This window comes from Acanthisitta chloris, unplaced genomic scaffold, assembly GCF_000695815.1.
Source record: "Acanthisitta chloris isolate BGI_N310 unplaced genomic scaffold, ASM69581v1 scaffold13032, whole genome shotgun sequence".
NCBI lineage: Eukaryota > Metazoa > Chordata > Aves > Passeriformes > Acanthisittidae > Acanthisitta > Acanthisitta chloris.
The window spans coordinates 70,691-94,051 of NW_008662235.1; the positions used below are offsets into that span (position 1 = coordinate 70,691).

At 37.7% G+C, this 23,361-nt stretch overlaps 1 protein-coding gene across 1 annotated transcript in view; it reads right to left on the minus strand.

Moving 5' to 3' along the window:
- The window catches only part of LOC103798275 (disrupted in schizophrenia 1 protein-like), a gene marked incomplete at both ends in the record, with an annotated part of 112,802 nt that overhangs the window by 65,594 nt on the left and 23,847 nt on the right, over positions 1–23,361 (minus strand). The window contains 3 exons of the mRNA XM_009070528.1: positions 6,552–6,736; positions 18,369–18,475; positions 22,946–23,000. Coding sequence (XP_009068776.1) covers positions 6,552–6,736; positions 18,369–18,475; positions 22,946–23,000 — 347 coding nt within the window. The remainder of the gene's footprint in view (positions 1–6,551; positions 6,737–18,368; positions 18,476–22,945; positions 23,001–23,361) is intronic.

Genomic DNA, 23,361 nt, shown 5'->3' on the forward strand with positions numbered 1-23,361 from the left:
CAGGAAATGCCTAGCAGAACTTACGCTTTATATGTTGCTAAATTCTACTGATAACGTTTATGAAAAAAGGCAATACCATAACACAGGAAAAACTCGTAACTACTTATATATTATTTAACAGAGATGATGTGGGTGACTTTGTGGAAGCATGACACAGAATGAAAATCATTAGCCTGAATTTGATCCTCAAAGCTTGACAACAATTTGATATGCAGTTACTGCCATTACAGAATTATAAGACCAGAATATGTACACGGGTATACATAACCTGAAAGATTCCAAGTGCTTCAAAAATGACCCAAGAAAATGAGACTCATGTTCACAATGAAAGAAATGCAAGCACAGAATAAGCATCACAGTACAAGTCCATGCAAACGCAGAAACACCAATTTTTCAAACAGAACAGCAGACAGAATATTAACAAGCAGAGGGTAATTACTCATGCTGTATTTGGCCAAGACAACACAAAAGGATCTCTGAAAGACTAGGCTTCTTGGGGGTTTTGTTGTCTTGTTATCCTTTTCTTTTCCTATGTGGACCTAACTTGTACACGCTGCCTGGCAGAAGGCTGCCTAGCGCTACTTTGGAGCATCAGTTGAATGTCAGCTCAGAATAAAGGATGCTACCAGCTGCAGTGCCAGTTCTGTTCCTGCATCACCAACAAGGATCTTATACCTTCTGTGAAAGCTAAATAGAGTGAACACTAGCTGAATCTGTTTAAGTAGACATAAGCAATAAGCTGTTTCATTTCACCACTCACTTTAATGACAACAAGCATTTCATGTAGGTATGACATGCAGAATGTAGTGACCTTGCACAAATTAGAAATGGACACACAATGAGACTCAGAGCAGCTTCTTCCTCATGGAAGCCCATCTGTTACACACTGTGTGGTTCTCCTTTAATGATTTATTTAAACAGGAGCAATCAAAAGGTTCAGCTTTTCAGTTTAGAAACAGATAATCACTCAGACACAGGACGAAGATAGAAACAATATGGAAACCCTGTTTGGTGCTGAAAAACTAGCATTGAGGAAGAAAATTAAAACCACCACCTGAAAAATCAGTAAAGCAAACCATGGAATCACTTTCATCATGTCATGGGCAGATACTGAGTTGGTATTGTTTGCAATAGTAAAAAATGGTGTAAAGTTGCTAATATTCTTTAGATATTTTCAAAAAGCATTACAAAAAATCAGTTATGAAGAGAAATAGAGAAGATTTTGTATAACAGCTATTAGTAAAAACAAACATTAAAAAAAGTCAATTTCCCAGTGGGAAGCACACTGCATATGCTTCTGTTATAAGATTTTCAATGTTGAACCCATCAGAATAAAAATGTGTCATTGAAGGAGAAAAAAAATATTTTTCAGTAAAGGTCATTAGCAGTCTGATAAATCACATCCTGTACAACCGTATATGTAGCACAGAACTGTATACACAATATCCGTAGCTTTTCATAAATATTTCAGTATACAATAGCCAGCATTATTTTAAGCAGCACCACCAGTGGTTTATGCTGCCCACACCATAATATGTCTTTGACTAATTAATTGCATCCTCCATATCAGTCAAATATGCAGCTTTTGGACAATGTAAAAAGATTAGGAGAATTTCTGTTATTATTTGAAGTACATTCTGAACACATTTTATTCTTCAGTAGCTAAGCCAAAATAAAAAAAATGGACTCGGGTAGGTTTCTCTTCTGCTAAGAGGACAAAATGCTATGAGATATTCTGTGCAAGCATGCAGAGTTTGTGTATTGAACAAAAGAAAGAAAAACTGAATGTGAAAGAAAATTCCAGCTTCCCAAGGATCCCTGCTGCTACACTCAGTTCATTGTTTAATAAATAAATCTGTTCAATTCCAGAAAGCTTTGCTGTACAAGCAGGATGGTAAGAGCTTTAGGACTTACACAAGCAATTCCTAGGACAATAAAATTCAAGCATGTCAACAAGAGTTGAGCAATAGAGACTAAGTATCTGCCTTCTTTTAAAAAAGGGGGTTTCTTTTAAAAAAAGGTTAAAAAGCTATTTTCATGTGCATGATAGCCGTTATTTTCTATTTTCTCTAGGAACTAATTCAGTATAGAATTCTACTTAAGATGATTTAGCAAGCACAACCTAGCAATTAGATTGAGAAATACAGTCCCACCGAGTTTTGTGCATACATACGCTGCGTACCAGGAGATGCTTTCCCAAAAGTGTAACAGGGGCAGAGAAAGGCTGAGAGCAGCCAGAAAAGGAATTCAGCACATGAGGCAGGAAAATTGTCCATTGGTACTGGCAATGAAAAAAAACACAACAAGAATGTAGGTTTCATTTCCAGCCCTGGGTTACAAGCACCAATCAATCCAAGCCAGGATTTATAAGCACAAACCAACAGTTTGGCAGACAGGCAAGTAATTAAGCTTCATTTGTCTGGAACACGGGTTTGGTTGTTTCAGGCCGTAAAGCTGTTCTCTTCCATGCCATAACAGAACCTTCTGACTTTATAAGGCAGGTGTGCTTAACTATCAAGCACAAGACTTTAAGTGAGTTTCCCAGGACCATTATGTTTTTTGCTGCAGCCTAGAAGAATGTAAAGCTCACGCAGAGTCACAGTACCACTTGATTTCACATCTGTTTATTGCAAGTGATTGATTCCATCAGGACTGATGCTAGACCATCAACTGAGAAACTGTTTCACCACCATTTCAGGTAAAATTACATAACCTTTGAGTCTTTGGTTTTCCTATCTGTAAAATGGTAAAGTTGATCAGTTTTATAGCAGCCTTTTGATGGCCTCAGAAGAAAGTTAATATCTAAAGGGCAAATTAGTACTATTCATCCCAAAATGCTAATACATAGTGTTACTTTTCAATGCTTCTATTATCAAATGGGGAAAACATATTTCTGAGCATCTCTAAAAATAAGAAAGGATTTTTTGTCAAATTTCCTTTATATGGAGCACTGACAGCTCTCAGTGCAGTAAGCCAAGTCTGATTTTTGCACTACATCTGCAATATCTTTTATACTTGGGCAGCTGGCATGGAGTGAGAAAATTCATTAACATGCTAATGATGTGTCCTATTTAAAATTCCAGCTCTGATTATTGTGTGATTAAGTCTCTTTCCTTGATGCCTGCTTCCTTATATCCGCATTACTGTGAGAAATCAACAATTATTAACAATTTAAAAAATAGGTGACCAATTTATACACGAGAGAAAGACAAACATACATATTTTAGCTTTTTTGTCGTTGTTTAATGCTTTCCAGACAAAGCGTTATCATCTTCAGTATAAAAAAAAAGTTTTCAAGAAGTTCACAGGCACAAAACATAACAATTCAAGTGCCAGATGATGTAGAAATAGACATGTATAAGAATACTACTGCAGAGGGTTTTAAGGTGCTATATAAATAAAGAGGGAGGGCTCCTTAATCAGGTGAAGTAAAAGACTATGCCTTGGAAACAACTGATAAGCAAGACTGCAGAGACAACAGGTCCAGCTGATCTGATTACCTTTGTCAAAGAAAAAACAAAAAAGCATCTCCTTTATACAGTGAAAGATTTAAAAACCCACTGACATATTTCAACTAGGATAAACCTTCAGAGATTAAGATCTTAGAATCATAGAATGACTTACATTGGAACAGACCACAAAGACCATCTACATCCAGTCCCTCTGCCATGGGCAGGGGCACCTTCCACTAGACCAGGTTCCTCAAAGCCCCATCCAACCTGGCCTTGAATGCTGCCAGGGATGGGGTATCCACAACTTCTCTGGGCAACCTGTTCCAGTACATCACTACTCTCACAGTGAAGACTTTCTTCCTAATATCTAATCTAAATCCACCAAATTCCAGTTTGATGCCATTCCCCCTTGTCCCATCACTACATGAAGACCCAGGAACCTCTTTCTCTGCATTGCTTTCAGTAACCTATGTTTAGTTTATGGACAGACACCTATTTCATATCAAAGTCAAAGCATAACACAAGTGTGCCACAAGGAGTAATCACATGTAACACCTGTACTGCACACCAGGACACAGATCAGCCAGCCTAGCCCTGATAATCTTTGCTATTTCAGTTAAGAAGCCCTTCAGAACAAGCTAATAATACTGGGCAGAAAGCTATTAATAAAATCCAGAGGACATTAACATCCTCAACTAGTAGAATTAGATGGAGAGGACTTCTCTCTGGCTTGTAGCTTTAAGTAGAAATTGTCAACCTAACCAAGAATGGGCAGCACCAAGCAATGGTACAACTCACACTAATTTTACTCACAGCATAGAGCACCTGAACCTGTGGTGCCCTACTAGCTCAAGGAACAAGCACCATATGAATCATGTACCTGCCAGACTACACTTCCCCAAAATTCACAGTCACCAAAACCAATGGGTTAACATCCCTTGCCATCAGAAGTCCCACACTCCTGCTGCACCTCTCATGCTGAGGCTGGCAGTCCCACCACACACTGGTGGGTGACATGGGCATGCCACCAACCAGCTCAAACTAGGTTTCTTGTCTACACTGACCTAGTGTATGGGATGGGGCAGGAACACAAGGAAAAGGCAAAACTACCTTTTTCCACAGCAACACAGATTTTACTGGCACACATAAAACAGCAAACCTGAAGCTGTAAAGTAAGTCAGAAGTCAGCTCCAATACCCCAACTCAAATCACACCTTTCACAGTGCAGACAAAGCCAACACACTTACATCCAGTTCTTTTAAACAACAACCAAAACAAATGGTAACAAAATTGCATTCCAATTATTTATGTTTTATTCTCTAAACAAAAAAGTGCTGTGCAAAGTAACAACTGTTTCGTAAAGGCGGATGTCATCTTCCAGACACCATCTGCATACTGTTTTCGAGGGTGTATCAGAAGGCTTATATTCAGTGAAATGCATTGGCATGAAACTCAAACTCAGCATTCTCAAACCTGAGTGAGTTCCCATTTGTTAAAAGAGAAAATAGTGTAGATCACATGCAAAGGAGGCAGAGATGAGGAAAAGGGAAAATCTCAGATCTCAACGTATGTCCAACTAGTATCTGCTTGACAGTTTTGTTTTACACAAGGATAAATTTCTCCTTACACCTACAGAATCACAATAAATTAAAAGAACAATTCACAAAGTAAACACCTAGTTTTTTGAAATTTATTGTCATAAATTGTGGGATAGTAGAGGTCAGATCAAGGAGATAACTCCTTACATCTACATAAATGCAAAAAGTCTATGAACTACTACCAATTCTGCTGCTTCAGCAAGAGTCTTGCAGAGGCTTTATTTAAAACCCTGCTGAAGAAAAATACAAAAGAGAAGTACATGTGTATTATAGGAAGCTTAATTGTCCTAGAAACAAAAGAGAAGTAAAGAGAAACAAAATGGACTGATTAGAAGGTCAGAACCCTTTTCAACTCACTTGCAAATCCAGGCAATGAGGAAGCACTGCCAGATGTGCATTTGTGGGTTTGTATCACAATGCACTAAGTCTGAGGAATAATTGTTAGAATTTTTATCTCTATTCTAAAAAAGAAAGTTCTTACCTAGTATTGTGAATATACATATTATTCTATGCATTTAAAAACCACTTAGATGTACCCAATTGCCTTTGTTTCTAAGATAGCTCTTTATCTACTGGCCTATGAAGAAACTTCATATACTTTTGAAACCAAGGCACCTTCCTCTCTTCAACCAACCTACTGCTCATAAGACCCTGAAAAAGGAAAGACATTTCAAATCCCTAGAGCTTTAAAGTAGTTCTCAGCAATACACTTAGCTGTTTAGAGGTAGCTATAGTAACAGTACATTTGTAGTCAATCAAACGTTCCTTAGCCTTTTCATTTAAGCAAGCAGCAAGCACTTTATCTGCTTAACTTTAGGTGAGAGTACAGCAGAAAAGAGAGTAAGCCAAGCCTAGGAATGACTTGGCTATTTGATAATTTGTCAGTAGCTTTCCCAGTAATTGCAGACAACCTCTCTAATTCCACCATGACACTACAACCCAAGCACACTGCTTACAGTTATATGAAAGCCGCATTTGGCAAGCTGTTTATACGCCCTTTCAAACATAAATTTACTATGAGAACATTTGCTTTCAGAGTCAGGCGTTCCTTGCACCTCATATGTTCAGACCATTCACCAAATATGTTATATATGTACACACTAAACATGTAGCTATAGATACTAAATGTGTTCCTATTGTCACAGACACATCTACTGCTTCCACATAAGCCTATACATTCCCCTGTATGTGAATACATGCACAGTACCATCATCACTATGATAAAAATGGGCTTAGAAAAGAAAGGTTTTGAGAACTGGGCTAAGACAGATTTCAAAATGTTGTATATTGCTGGGATATCCCTTCTCCCCCATGGCCTCCCTCACCTTCAGTGGAAGCAGCTTAGTGGATATTGAGCATATTGCTTATCTAGGTCCTGGCCAAATTTTTCTCAGAAAAAAAATATTATGCTTTGTGAAATGCAGAATTGTTCACCAAATCGAGCACATTTCCCAGAGCTCAGGAGTGAGCAAAAAGCTGTAACAACCTGTAAGCTACTTACCAAAGGCAGTCTCTCCCTGTTCAAGCTCTTGTTTCAGTCTGGTGTAATCATCCTTAATTCTCTCTAATTTTCGGACATTTCTGGCACTCAGAACCAACAGTTCATTGAGAAGTCCTTCCAGTCCCTCCTTCTCAGTTGTTAATGATCTTATTTCTTCTGTGAGATCCTTCGCAGTGCCAAAATTACTTCCTGCATGTTTTGTCGGGGAAGGAGGAAGAAAGAAAAAAGACAATGAAGCAGATACTTGCAACATCAGTAGGTTACACAGCAATCCCGGGAAATTAGGCAATTACACTTCTCAACAGCAACTGAAAGACCTATCTGGGGGAAAAGAAAGAAAAGCAAAAACTGCTTTGCAAGCATCTATTTCATTAACACTACAAAAAGAATAATAGTTGTTGCTGATTTAACCTTATACACACAGAAATGGTATTTTCTTTTTGGTGCAATTTATGTTTTGCTGGAAACATGTTCCTAAGGGTTCACACTTCAGATAATGTCATACTGTGATTCATTGATCACTGCGGTGTGATCTGTCAGACCATTTCCTTCTTTTGGAGGACACCTCAACTCACAGTATTTTTGAAACAGAGGCTGTCAAATTGCTACTCCCTGAAGTACTTCCTCCTTGAACAAAGCAGCACTATGCTGTTGTTCATAACAAGCACCAGAAAGTTGTTTATAAATTACACGTTGCACTTCTTAAATGGCATGCACCTCATGCAAAGACCATCAGGAGATGTTCTTCTCAGTCTATTCAGAAGTCAACAAGTCTCTACTTCTGGCTCTCTCTGAAGCATGAAACCTCAGAGACAGGTAGAATACCTTAGCAGCACCAGCTTCCACTGTTCTGGTGGTTTTAAAAATATTCTGCTCCTTTGGACTTGAATTCAGAGTCAAAAGTTCAACTCCCAACTGGTTTACACTGTAGCCTAGTAACATTTGCCCACTTAACCATTCTGAAAACCATCTTTGTAAGCAGCTGGAGGGGAACATTTCCTTACCTCACAAATAAATCTTCTGTAATAAATTGAAAATGATAGTAAGATACTCAGCCATTAAAATATTTTAAATAGCTGTAGAGTAACTATTACAATGCTACATTTATATAGCTGTACCCAACTCTTTTCAATGACTGAGATACTTGGCTGGGGGGGAAAAAAAAAACCACGCACAAGAAAAACAAACAAAAACACCCACCACACTTTTAAGAACACATGACAAAAAATTTTTCCATGTAGAATTGCCCAATAAAAGACAGAAGATCTCTAGAGCCCAAGAGTTCAACTTTGGCATCATCATAACTTAGCAAAAAGCTTGTGCTATGATCTAATAAGTAAAGGCATCTAGCAAGTCAAGGCACTTAGAAGACAGCCTTGAAGCAAATATTAACATAAAACACATCCAGTCACACATATAAGATATCTCATCAGCTTCTGAAGTATGTGCAATGCCTTTAGACTTATGAAATGGCTTTATAATACCAGTAGAATTATTCAGATATAAGGGTTTCTTCAGTTTTTGTTTCAGAAATATAATAAACTTCTGCTTAGGCATATTTAAAAGTATATTTTCAAATATTGAAGAAATAATCTAAACCATCAAATCCACATCAGAATATCCTAAATTGTGGCATTCTGTTCTTTTGACCTGGTGTCTCAAAAGCATTGGTCAAAGTCTTAAACAGGAATGGTTTGGGGCTGCTGTTCAGTTTCTTCAAGACAAGGGAATAAGAATGGGATGCAAGTATTTACACTGGTCAGAAGATGGCAAACCACTACTAGCTGCTGTCAAGAGAGGCTCCATTACTCCAGAGTGCAAGAGTGAATGGGAGCACCTTTGGCAAATAACTACAACCACTCTCCTGGAGGAAAGATGCTGTTGCAAACTCAAGTGGTCATATAAGGACAGGTGTGCCAAACAGAGGCTGCACATTCTAAAATTTTGGGAAATACTGTATCAAATAAGTAAGGTTTAAAGACTGAACAATGCCAAGTGTGGTAGTCCTGCTTTGTGTTTGTTTTTTTGGTTGTTTGGTTGGTTGGGGTTTTTTATCCAAAGGCTATGGTAGTTTCAGTCAACCTCTTCTGGACTTAAAGCAGATGTTTTCTTGGGGATTTTGAGTTCAAAAGCCCCTGGCTTCCAATTCCCAGCTAAACCCCTGTTTGCCAGTTCTGTCTTACACAGAATTATACAATTAAATAATTATGAGTATGCTTTACCAATAGTAAGATCTTATGGCTTACCAGTGCATTTACTGGGAAACAACAGCACAAATATTATCTTTATCTGTCACATTTCCAAATGGGCAAAACAAAGCAGCAAGATAAGCAAGACAAAAATCACTCGAAAAAGGGCAGATACTCAGATGCTTCTAAGGCAACAAGAATTAAACAGTTCACCTTTATGCACCTGAACTCATCCCAAGCATCAAAACACAGGAGCCTTAATAAAACATGAAGGCAAGAAAATCTTCATTAGAATTTGGAGCCTGCTTTTACATTTCAGTAGACAGCAAGGAAAAAGATATGATATTGCATATGAAAGTTTTATACATACTGAATGGATCTTAAATCCCAGAGGAGAAGTTTATATCAAAACTGAAGCTATAAGAAAATGGCACCTGCCCAAATGTAAAAAAACCCACCCTACCTGATGCAGCTCCCCATGACAGCAGAAATATCTGGAAGTCTGCAGTGAAAATTCAGAAGAGCATATAAAACTCATACACCACAAGTGCCATCAGTGAACTCTGACCTCAATCACAGTAACTAAAGTTACTGGTTTCTAAATGTCATAAGAAGGTTGATTTAAAAACTAATATATAATCCATAGCTACCAGCATTAAAAAACATGACCTCCTGGGTTTTTTTGTTTGTTGAGACAAAGTCATAGTGGATGCTATAGAAACATTCTGAAGACATATGTCAAGTTCTTTTATTCTGCTAATATCCTGAAAATGTTAACATTCCTCTTTTTTAGGATAAAAATAATTATTTTTGCCTAAGTGAACACAATAGCTGCTACTTTCTCAACCACTCAGAGCTATGTTTTATACAGCCATAGCAGTGAGAATTCTGGTTGGGTCACATTAGATAAGTTAGTCGTAATGCTTCCCAGGAAGCTCAAAAATCACTAAAGGTCCTCTTGCTCAGAACATCTGTAGACACAATAAAGCTAAGGAAATAATAGTTTAAGACTAAGGATGAGATTCTAATCTAAACCAAGAAATGAGACAGGGATTCTGTGAAGCGGACTGAAGAGCAAAATGCCATTTTTCCCATCTTTCCTCCTGTCTCACAGCGATACTTACTGGATATGTGCAATTTTAGCCACTGCATACATGTTCATAAAAACATACTGGGTGAAAACTGGTGCAGCAAATGGGGAAACAGACAAATTCAGAAAACTGTTTATAAATGCCCAGGCTAGAAAGTTTGTTGCTCTATCAGAATTTTAAATCTATTCCATTTCATAGAATCACAGAATAGTTGGGTTGGAAGGGACTTTAAAGATTACCTAGTTCCAATTCACTGCCACAGGCAGGGATAACACCCACTAAACCAGATTACTCAGGACCCCATCCAGCCTGCCCTTGAACATTTCCATTTCAACTGGAATAAGTGTGTGAAACCAACAGTGCTTGGATGAAATGAAGGGTAGGGGGAAGGAATAACCATATGAAATAAAGTTGGGATTACAATAAAATCTGAACTCATTCACATGAACTCAGCCAAATTGATTATACCTCTACAAGCACAAAACTGAAGTCATATTTTCACTTTCCAGCTAATTTGAAGTATCCAATGCTCTGAACAGGTAAAATAACATGCTTGCCGTACACTGTCATAAGGAGTTGAGTATGTACACTTCACTTCGAGGGACTGAACATTACCATTATCTCAAAAGACAGCAACAAAAACCCAGTTCAAACTTCCTCCTTAATCTTGCCCTCTGGGGCTTTTCTCCTCACATGCATCCTTCATAACCTGCTCTTTACAGATAATGACATCAGGTAAGCTCCAGCAGCTTCATGTGAATGCCAAAAATACCAGGCAGACCAAGCAAAACAACACACATTGGAAAAAATAGTAATAAAAAAAATCCCCAGGTAGAAAGTATCTACGCAGTTGCTTTTACTTACTGTAAATATTGGTGTATTTACCTTCTTTCCACTCTTCCCAAAACTTTATTTGTATGGGTACAGCTAAATAGTACTCTCCACATCAAATATATTTTCTCTATACATAGTTACATGCCACAAACTCATGCCCATTGTAACAGCTCATTGCAGATTTTACTATTCTGGGCAGATTGTTGCCCATTTAGTAGCCTTGAAATAACATATTATTATTCTGATAACATTTGTCAGCAACAAATTGACTAAAAATATGGCTTGAAATCTATCCCGTTTTGTATAATAACAACAAATGTGTTATTAATTGAACTTTATTAAATATTTCCTCCTCCAAAATGCAAGACAAAGTTAACAGCTCATAAATTTTTTATTCACTCTCATATTTATGGTAGAAATTACATACATTCAGTCACCATTATTTATATTTAAAGCAGAGAGGTAAGTCCCATCCCTACTGAAACTATTTCATTGTAGTACAAACAAAGGACCAATTTTTGCATTACTAATAGAGCATGCATATTGGATAGTGTCTTGAATATAAGAAAGAATAGACTGGTCATTCTTTACCATTATCTAGAACTTAATTCTTCATAGACTAAACACCACTACATTTAATAATTCATAAGAAAGTGAAAATTTATGTTTTAGCTTAGGGCATTTGCCACCATAGTATTTATCAAGGGCACTGGAATTCAAGGCTGAAAAATCCTCTACCCTGTGGATTAATGAGAATACAAAGAGATTCCAACACCAGAAAAGAAATTGAAGAAAATAAATATCATCCACCTACCCACAAAGAAAAGAGAAAAAGTTAAATACATGACACAAATGTAAGATTCTAGAAGCACTGCCAGTTTACTTGCACGTCTGAAAAAATAAACAGCAAATGAGGGACAGTCTACCATCTCCTGTAACATTTTACAGCATTCCAGCATATTTGAATTGCAATTATTGTTTTTAAGCAATAACACATGCCAACACTTTTATGAAGCATAACACAACTGAATGATTGATGTGATCCTGAAAGGTAATTGCCATCTAGAAGCAGGCGAGAGACCCCACAGACATATATTTGGAGGAGCAATTCTTGGCCACAGAGAGCCTCTTGTACCCAGACTGAATCAGTTGCCACAGAGCAACCCAAGAATCAAAAAAAGAAAATAAGGGGGGAAAAAAAAGAAAAAAAAAAAAGGAGGGGTCCAAAAAACACCAACCACATTTCAAATCAGTAATAACTCAAAGGTTCAATTGAACATGGTAAATGGAAAAAGGCAGAGCTTTGGAAGATGGCAATTCAGCAATACTGAGACACAGCGTGTGCCAAGGAGTAATAGCTGTTGGTGATGGACCACCAGATGGGTCTCAAGTGCCTACACTGGGGGTGACAAGTAAAGCCCAGGAGCGCATTAGTGCCAGTAACTTACTATGTGCATTAGCCAATAAATAGTGATTGCAAGTCATGTATAATTCTCTTTCCGTGTGGTAAAGGATACACAAATGAAACGGACTCCAAGGTGCAAGGGTCACACAACAGCACAGACATGCACACAGGCTTCCCTACATAATCACTTCCCCCTCCCTCATAACTCCCAGTCACTATCACCATCTGCATTTCAATCTCTGGTTCTTTTACATCTACCCTCTTCTCCCGCCTTTGACTCCCCCTCGCTACCACTACCCAGTGGAGAGGAAGGGACAAGCTGAATGTAGTGAAACAGCCCAGACCTGATCCCCATGGCCCTGGGGACTGCATGAAATCATCAGCACCCTTTGTACCTACCAGACCAGGAAAGAAAACCAGAGAAAGATCAAGGAGATAAATGTGCATGACACCCAGGTTTAGACCCCAAAAGTGTCCAGAGGTTTGTCACCTTGTCTTCCTGGACAGTCAGTGGAAAGAAGAATATCACTGTCCCCTTCCAAAAGTGTTTTCTCACATCCCCTCCAGACCACAGCACAGCCTTTTGCTGGGCTGACAGTACCTTCCCTTCACAGCTGTCCCCATCTAACATACCTGCTTCAAGCACAAAGCCACAGAAAAGGAACTGCCAAAGAGATAACTCAACCTTCTCTCCCGCTCCAGGGGTAGCTGCTTAGGTAACAGGAGGGAAAAAGAATAAGTTGTTACATGACTGACTTCTCCAACAGAAGCAAAGATTTTCTGCTGTCTGGTCACATATCATGCTGGAACTTCAGCTACAACAAATTATCCTTGAAGTTCACTGAAAACCAGTAACATCCAGTGGTCTCATTTGGAAATGAGATTAAAAAGAGAAACAGCATAGTGTCCTGCTTTTGGCTGGGATACAGTTAATTTTCTTCTTAGTGGTTGGTTAAGTGCTGTGTTTTGGCTTTAGGCTGGGAATAACACACCACTGTTGTAGTTGTTGCACAGTAGTGCTCACCCTAAATGAAGGGGTTCTCAGTGTCCCGTGCTCTGCCAGCCAGCAGGTACCTCAGAAGTTGGGAGAGAGCATGGCCAGAACAGCTCACCTGACTGGACAAAGGGATGGTCCATACCACAGAACATCATACCCAGTATATAACTGGGGAAGTTGGCTGGAAGGGGCCAATCACTGCTCAGGGATGGGCTGAGTGTCAGCCAGCAGGTGGTGAGAAATTGTATTATTCGTCTCTTGACTGTCTTGAGTTTTATTCTCTCTTTCCAATTTTCCTCCCCACCAAGAGCAAGGCAAGCGTCTGTGTGGTACTTAATTGCCAGCTGGGGTTAAACCACAACACATAGCTGTCTGAAGTCTGAGTGACCATTAGAGAGTTGGTTTGGGGGACTCACTAGCACTGTTTTTCAAATGAGTTAATAGGCTTGCCAAAAAGCACATCATTTGCACCAATCTGCAGTGGCAAATTTCACTTCATGGAGCACAAAGTGACTGTTGTGGGAAGACACACCAATACACAGCATTGCATGCTGGAGCCAGACATTGTAGTCATGAAGTAGAATTAATCTCAATATTTCTCTGATCCATCAACCCAGACTGCCGTTGGAAGCAGAAATCTGAAAGTGTGGAATCAGCTATGTCATCTGACAAGATGCAGACCTCTGTTGGACTCCAATTCATCAAAAAACTGAGACTTCATGAGAAGGCATAAAGAGGCAAGTTCTCCAACCATTACCAAACAACAGTTCTCAGAAACAGGAAAGACAGAAGAAACCGGAGCACCATTGCCTTCCAATGAAAGACAAATTAAGAGCTGGCTGGCTGGCTGAAAATGTCCTTCAACCTGCACTGGCATCTTCCAGCCTGATGGCTCTGTCCACTCTCTAACATACTAATTCCCAACAGGAATACTTGGCACCAAAGCTGGAAAGCTGGGTTTTGGGGGATTTTTTGTTACAGTTGCTTTCCGAGCCATGCAGAACTTGCCTTAAATGAGCATCAAAGAGCAGCCAAAGAGGCAGCAGTCCTAACATAAAGCTTTGTGAAAAATACTATCCAGTAGTTATGTCATGATACATATAAACTATACTTCTACACCGACATAAGGGAAAAAAGCCTTATTGTTGTACTGCTGAAAATTATCCCACAACAGCATTTCCAAGCAGCTCCCACTTGCTAGTATTTAATGAAATAGAGGTAATGCTAATTATAAGATGATGACATATGATCTTACTTGTATAGAGTTTTCAGACTAAAAATTATTTGGGTTTGTTTTGGGTTTTTTTTAACTACTTACAAGTCACCTCACTAACTTCTGTGTTTGGACCTAATTTGTATTTGCAAAGACATAAGGAAAGGTAGTGACATACACCTCATAGATAACTACATAATGAATTCAGTATTTCATTCATGCCTGCTTAGCTCTCCACTAAGCCACTTTCTGGCTACCTTGTCCCATGTTATTAGGCATTCTCAAGAGAATAAAAACCCACGGAGCCTATGAAGACATTGTAAAATGTATCAAACAACTTCTTGTATTCAAATACAGGAAACAAAACAGACTAAAAGTATGTTTTAATTTGCATCCCCCTTCCTATTCTCAAATTATTTTCTAAGGAAAAATGCAAAACATACAATTTCTCATATATGATTTGCTCTTGTGTAAAACAGCCGGAAGTATGAAAGTTTTAATATATTTCTGCAGTTATGTTCACACTTGTTTACACATCATCCTATTTGAACATTCTTGCCAGATTCCAATTATTGCCATTTATTCCCTCCAAAAAATTTTGTGATAGTCACACAATGCTAAAAGAAAGAGCCAAGATAACATACTGCCATGTTCTTCCCCTATGTAGTGGCACATTTTTTATGAGCATGTTAAGAGCTACTTTAAGAAGCAACTGTTATAACAATCACGTACAGGTTTCTAAGCACTGACATTAAGGTGGTTTGTGGTAATAAAAAAAACCCTACTAGATGCTAAACGAGAAGATTTCATTGATAAGTATTTACAAATGTTTGCATCAACAGTAACATCTCATGCAATCAGGAGTTCTTGCTAGCTATAATTAGCTAAAGCTACTAGCTTAAAAACCCATGAACAATATAAGATTCTAGTAATTTGGAGAAAAATGTTGGACTAGCATCTTGGGACTATTAACTACATGTTATTTGTCACAACAAGCGAATCCAAACAGAAGTGAGCTGTTGATATAAAGAATCTGAATTGTAACTGTTGATAGAAATACCTCTTGAACATGTAAGATGTAAGGATGGGCTTCTTTTCTTTTTCCCATATGAAATCTCACTGGGATTTAATTAATCTACTGTATTTATTCTATGGCCTTCAATAATCCAAACAATCACAAATCTTCTTTCTTTCTTTTTCAAATTTAATTTTACACTTTTTCCAATGAGAAAATAATAGGGAGGAGAGATTTACATACATGGCATTGTCCCTTACGTTTTCACAGTATCATTTATTATGCAGCCTTAAAATCCAAGGTATTTTATTGACAGGACTAACAGAATTGTTATGCTTACAATGCATTTATTGTGGTATTTTCCTCTCAAAATAAGACCAATAATAATCTTGCATTTTCTGGTGCAAATACATCAATACTGTAAATCAATGTACTTGAAATAGAAAGTACATCTCATGTAGAAGATAAATCTTGTCTGAAGCTATCAAGGTAGCCTTTAAAGGCTGAGGTATATATCATGTTTTCCAAATCATCACATCATTATGTCACCACACATAAGCTCTGAAAACTAATCTATCACTTAATGACTATATTCTTAAGCTCATCTAACTTAACTTTTGAGATAGTTACCTTTTTGCTTTGACACTGTTCCAAAGTCACTTAACTCTTACTGCTTCCTCAAGAAAAATGGTGTGTTAAATGAAAATGATGTGACATTTGTTTAGAGAAAACCAATTGTTCTTAGTATCCATTAGTACTGTTCTTGAGGAAACTGCTTGAACGAATTATCTATCTGCTGCAGTAAAAAAGTAGAAGTAACAGATATTTTTCCCTGCCTGATGCTCCCAGACTGAAAATTCTTCTACCTTCTAATGATTTAAGATATCCAGGCTGTTAATTGTTAGCTGCCTGACAGATTAGGGCAAGTATACATATAGTATCTTGCTTAAATCTTAACCAGTATTTAGAATGTTAAGACCTACTTCTTAACTATGCCTTATTTAAGAGGTGTCATTCAGTTACACCTAATACAGGAATACACAAAACCTGAGTAATTCAGCCTTTTCTGTATTATTCACTGCTCACTGTTTTTGCCTTGTTAAGCAAATAAAAAAAAAACAAACCACCAAACTAAAAACCAAAACCACCTCCTATTTTATGTCTTCCTACCTCTTTCCTCTTCTGCACTTACCAAATCTTTTCTTCCTGACTTGCTTCTCTGCTAGCTGCAATTCACTCTGCATCCTGGCTTTTCTGATTTTATTCACTTCATAGTCTAAGACTGAACTATTTCTGGGTTTTTTAAGATATTTTTTTCTCTTTCAGGTGATCAGAGAGACAATTTTTTTATTCTTATATCTCCCCTGTATCCTCTGCATAAAACTCTGCATTTAACACAAACAAGTGCCATCACATCAACTAAATATATCTGCACTTTACAAGGAAGTAAAGAAATGACAATATCCACTACCACCAAATTACCTTTCATCCTTGATTTTCAACCAGTTCCATCTAGAATTTTACCTTAGTAACAAGTTAGGATTGTACCATTCACAGTCAATAAAATTCCCCGAAGTAAGAGACTTTCAAAGCAAGAGTAAAAAATAAAGAAACAAAGCTTCTTATCCGTACAAAGAAATTGCACCGATACTTCTTCAAAAGCACAGACAGGCAGTCACAGTCAAAGTATTGTGAAAACAATTTATAGAAACAGCAACATGAAACTGTCTTTGGAATTTACACCTGAAACAAGCAACTTCTTTTAAGAGCTAACAAGATTAAAATACTGTTATGATATAATCCTCAAGATGTCATTCTTTCTCAGTGTCAGACTTATACACAGCCTTTCCGGCCAAATGCTTCCTACTGGCAGCATGAAGCAGCTGCATGTCCAGTTTATGGGCTATTTTGTTCTTAAGGAAACCATAAAATGGCTGCAGAAAACTTTGACCCTGTTTCTGAAAGTGAGAAAATTACCTACATTCAAATAGCCCATGGGTAGAGACGGATGATTGCTCAGCTTACCATGTACAAGTGGACAGAGTAATAAAGACAATTTCCATTTTGAAAAGGCGTTACAAGAATTAATGAAATTGAGCATGCCAAGCACCAACACAAGATCTGGGCCTTAATTTCCTTTAGGACTTGGTTCAAGTTGGACATTATCCACTTCTGGCAAACAAGCCATCTGACACTGCACAGGATTTCATTTTAAAATAATTTGTGTGCCAGATAGATTATTGTATATAACTGATAAATCACTCATGGAGAGTTACAGCATGTCACCTTGGCATGTATAAAATCCCTTTAGCCTTTCTTTACTTGGTGCAACACACAAACTCCTTGAGCTCCAGTCCACATTCCTTTCTACTCAGCTTCCTCCCTAAGGCAAGTGTCTAGCAGAGAGACACCACCTTAAACATTTGAAACCATTTGCTGAATTAGAAATCCCACTACTGCCAGCTTCAGAGACAGAACTGTGCTTTGCTTTTTCCCTCGGTGAGCAGTGCAGTAATCTCAAGTAAGCTGCATGTTGAGCTGTTATATATCAGACTCTGTAATCACATTTCAGTGTTTTACTGGTTGTAAATAACATGCATGAGTGCTCCAAGGACAAAATTGCTCTTTTGCTGCCAACATTAGTTGCTTAATGATCTGAACAACAGAAGCTGCCAATTATTGTATTCCGTTTTACAGTGCCATTTAAAGCCACCCTTGTAATTATGATACCTTAGTTATATATTTATAACTCAGCTAGAGAGCTCTAAGCATGTAAGTTGTAAGGTCGGGGAACAGCTATTGATAATTATACATCAATTTCACTTATGGAAAAATACAATGGTTTTTGCATGTTTACTGCCTGTCACATAGCATCTGCTTTGCCAGTAATTCCACACCACGGAGAGGGGTCTGAAGTACCTTAGACAATGCATGACACAGCCCCATTCTGCTGGACTTGCCAGGTATCTACACAAGCGCATCAACAGCTTTTCCTAAAAAGTCTGTTATGAAAAGATCAATAACTGCTCTAACACATTCCTTACCAATGTTACTCCTTGTCATAACTGAAGACTTACCTGAAACAGCCAGCACTTTGGCTTCAAGTAGAGCTGGTAGTTGAGTCTCAATATCACTCACTTTCCTCCTCAAAGTACTGCAGAGTTTCTGACTCGTGCACACCTAAATCGAGGCAGACAGCCATGATATATAATTCATTCATGTAAAAGTATAAGGCAGTTGAAATGGAGCTTCAAATGCTTTTGGTTTACAGACACGACATAACATCCTGCAGCGAGGTAAAAAAGCTTAATAAAAAGTGATGTCTTTACAGAAATACCCAACATGAATCAAAATTTTCAGGCTTTGCTGCACATTCTATTATAAAAAGAGGGAATGGTATTAGCATTAGCTAACTGCATGAGAGAGGATGTGTTTCACTACTAGATACTGAGACTGCACACAGAAGAAAGGCCATCTTCGAAATTCTGTACAATTTCAGTATTAACAGTGATGGTTGGAAAGGAGCATAAAAACTCTAATGTTTGGAGATTAAAATGCCATAACACACAGTGTACAGCAATTTTTATGCACAATATACTCTGCTCCCCATCTTAACTGAAAAAATAAAGGAAAAGCAGCCCTATTTTTGCACCAGCAATAAATAAGGCTATACCAGCTCAATACTGTATTTTGCTTCACAATCAGGAAACTGGGGTTCAGGTTTCTGACTTTCTTTTTTCTGTCTTTTTAACTGGAAGTTCTTCAGCAACCAATCAGGACTGGTATTAAAAACATAGAGAGAGACAGGAGGGGAAAAAAGTGTAAAGGAAGTTCAGCTATTTCGGTACTTTACATTTCAGCATACATTGCCGCCTCAAAAGAATCATATGCAGCATAACACAATTCACACAACTCCCCCATATTCAAAAATATTGGAGCTTACTCCATATTCCATCATTTGGGAAGGAAACAAAAATGAACAAACAAAAATCCTTCATTGAACTAAGGCAAATCCCTTGTTCTGAAGGCAGATGTCAAACACTTGCTTAAAATTGTAGCTGACACTTAAGAAAACATTGCATTCATTGGAACCAAGGGTAAACCAATAGACAGGATAGGCACAGGCCAGTTCTGAAAAGATGTGATGTGAAATGACATCTCCAGGGAGAAGTTTCCTTGCTTTCCTTCACTTTTTCCTCCTCCTCAAATACCAGTGCCATGCTGATTAACAACAGCACAGCTATCACTTCACTTTTTAAGAGCAAAAGCCTTATGAGTTCTAGTGAATTATCTGTTTGTACAATTAAAGTATAATAATTCAGACATGACACTAACTGTAAATCATTTTAAATTAATAATACTCTCTTGCTTTAGCTGAGATTATCTGTTATCCATAAATGGGTCATATTTTTTTTGAGTCAACAGAACTATCCTCCAAGCAGTAGCTGTTACTATCTAAAGACTTCAGAGTCATCCTATTAATTTAAAAACACATACCTCATCACTTCTGCACCTACTGTAATTTTTCAGTTCCCAGATATCTTGCTTTGTTTCAGTACTCCCTTCTAAGTGACTCACCAACTAATTCAGCTAAAATGTTGTTAAAACCCCCAAACCTGCCAGAGGTGAATAAATGCACCCAAAGAACCCAAAGGCCATTTCTGTCTCCCATCTCCAAAATAAATCTGAAAGTTTTTAATGACTTCTTTCTAAGCAGTGCTCTCTCTTTAGGGGCATTGAATGGCTCAGTGAATTGCAATTAGATGGGGAATCTTTCCGCTCCAGGAAAACTGCATGAATATATCCCATGCTGGTAGTAACTTAAAGTCATTATCACCAGACAGCTGTTTGGCAATTATGCAAAATAAGCTGGGAGGTTTAATCAGTTTCTAGTGAACACTGTCCACTTTGTAAGCACTACTGTCAGAACAAAGCTTGCTCGTGCTCTTTATTAATGGACCAAATGAAGGGACCAGAGGCTGAAAGGCAGTTCTAACTCAGAGATGATTCTTCTGGAACATGAGATAAGTGCATTGCCGAGCCTCTGCTTGTATCTATGTCACATGTACTCTGTAGATAAATGAACAACATTAATCTTCAGACCTATCATACGGCATAGTTCAACAAAACTAAATGAGCGACTGGAAAAGGCAAAGTAATATCCCCGAAACTAATAGCATTGCTTCTGTGTTACATCAGGGCTACTCTACAAGCTCCAATTCTTTTCATTTTTTCTAATTATTTTATCTTAATAACAGATACCACTACTCATTAAAGTAGCTTATTCAGCCACTAAGGAAAGATTATTTCTTAGCTAACAAAGATGGTGAACATTCAAAAAGCCAGTGTCCTCCTTTGCTCTCAGCGAGCACATCACCCTCCTCTAACCAGTCTCACTGCAGATGTCTGTGGCCCCAAGCAATGCCCTTTCCCCATTCTCACTGACCAGCTCTGCTGCAGCCCACAGATCAATGAGCTCCAAATCTAAAAAAAAAAAACTCCCTTTCAGTTTCAGGGAGGTTCTTTACAGCCAAGTATTAATGTATCTATTTCAAAATCCTCTTTAGTGGTTTGTGAGGTTATTTTAATGCAGACTTAAAAAAAAAAAGAGAAAGGCTTCTGTTTAGGAACATACCTTACAAATCTGCGTTCAGACACACAAACACTGCTCAAAAAAGCAGTCTATCTGAAACCAGTGGGAAGCTGGTTAGCAAAGATATGTGGAATCAAGATGAAAAGCACCAAAATACCAAAAGCAAATTTGCCCATTGTCATCCTCTTCCACCTTTCCAGCATATGATGTTAATGTGAAGCAGCAAAAACAGGGACAAGGACAGCAACTAAAGTGCTGGAATTCACTCTTCCTCCAATCAGCTCAAGAAAAAGAAATAAAAAAATTCGAGTAACCTTCACATTTCTTTACAACAGCACCTTGGAAAAGATAAGGAAATTCTCTTAACACTGCCTGAAGGAACAAACAGTCCTCCTGGTCTCCCACACAGCACAGTCTTGCCATTAGTCAAAGCAGATACTCATTTCTGAAGGAAGGTGGTGAATAAGGGAGATAGTTCCCTTCATCAGTAGGGGAAGCTTAGCTTTCACAGTCACAGCTGCAAACAACACAGATGAAGCAGACAAGGCCATAGAAATGGCAGCAGCAAAAGGAGAAAGACCTTTGACAAAGGAGTGTTTTCCCCATACAATAAAAAGGTTTAAAAGACCAGCTCTATTTAGTTTGAGATTAAAATAATAGGATGAGATAATCTGAATAAACCAAATAGTAAACTAATTTGTAGGAGTCTTATTACATGCTTCTTATTTATCTTCTCCAATAGATAAAAGCCATCACATAGGAATGGAATCTAAACAATATTTTATCCATTGAAAATTTCAAGAAATATGCAAGCGGTGGAATTCTACCTCACAGACTTTTCTACTCTTACCCAATGTCTCAGGTTTCATTGAAAAAGCCTCTAGATACCACAGCTGCAAAATGGAACCTCAACAGGGGGAGAAGGCAAATTCTGGAATTGATGTTTTAGTTTACAAATAGCTTGAAACAACATATCACTTCATGGTACTGTACATCTTGTTCATTTTAGCAGATGAGCTGTAGGTCAGTTACAACAATCTTCTTGACACTATATGCACAGTCATTTAAAAAATACAGGGGGAAGCATCATGTTATAATGGTCTATATCAATTTTCCCAAGATGTGAGCATAACCAAGGAACAGAGGAGATGAGCTCAAAATAAAGTAGAAGAAAAGGAAGGAGAGGTATTAAGATACAGTCTTTGAACAATCATTTTAACAGTGAATGGTAAAAGTGTTGGTCCAGATGAACAGGAAGAACAGATTATAAAGGAAAAAACTTTTACTGATTTTGGTGAGTGCTATTAGAGAAAGAACATGACAAATAAGTTTATTTCAGAGTATAAATCCATTATTGATCAAAACCCAGAAATATTTTCCACTCCCTGTTTCATATAGATCTGTATGAATTAGCTACCGTAAATGGTTCTTTTTTTTTTTTTCTAAATCATTTGTGGAGCAAAGGTGCTCTGTGGCTCACAGTCTAAAAAAAAAGAAAACTTCAGTATTCTTGAAACGAGGCCATGAGAAATAATAAAATTAAAGGAAAAGTATTAACACCTCTGGTTAGAAACAAAAGTTATGCTAAATATGCATTATCACTTTTCTTTATATTTTTAAAGAGGTGTGAGAATGAGATTGCTAGCTGGATTATTAGTGAAAAGGCAGAAAAAAAGAGGTACTTAATTTATACTTTTCCTTTACATCAACAAAACCAGTTAGGTAGCAAAGTAAAAGGCTCTGTATTAAGAGTGAAAACATTCAGCTATGACCAGAGTTTGCTTCTATTTCATGAAGCCAAGGCACCTGTTCCTGAATAGAGCCCAGCAAGATGACTGATCGCTAGTAAAAAAAACCCTCCGTTTCCTATAATCTCTGTGGCCTGTTCAAATATAAACCTGGGGAGGACTTTTCAGTGTATGTTTAAAAATATTTGTGCAAAATCTATTTAGAAGGAACACCACCAAACCAACTTTCTAAAACATGGACAACTTATTAAGATGCAAGCTATGATCTGCTTCTGTAAATATTCTGAAGAACTAAAAACATGTACTTACTTTGGCAGTAGTTTCTTTAATGGACATGCTGAACAATTGTTCTTTTTCCTGAAGGCTAGAAGGGATTAAAATAAAATAACAAAGTTGACCTCTGCTCAACACAGTCTGCTACACAAGACATTTTCATATGGAAGCACACAGGCTTTAAGATGATTCATAATAACACAAAAGAGCCAATACCTAGATAAAAACTGTGTACAGTTTCAGTGTTGCTAGTGACTAAACAACACAACCTTTACAGTTCTTTATGAATGAATACTTGGATTTTACTTACCATTTGAAACACAGTTATGATTATTTGTGCAATGATAATGTCCTATAAATTCTGGCAGGACTGGTGCTTTGCTGGATTATCATCCAAGCAACTAACACAAAGGTGTTTCTGACACAGAGTTCGCAGTTAACTATCCTCTTAT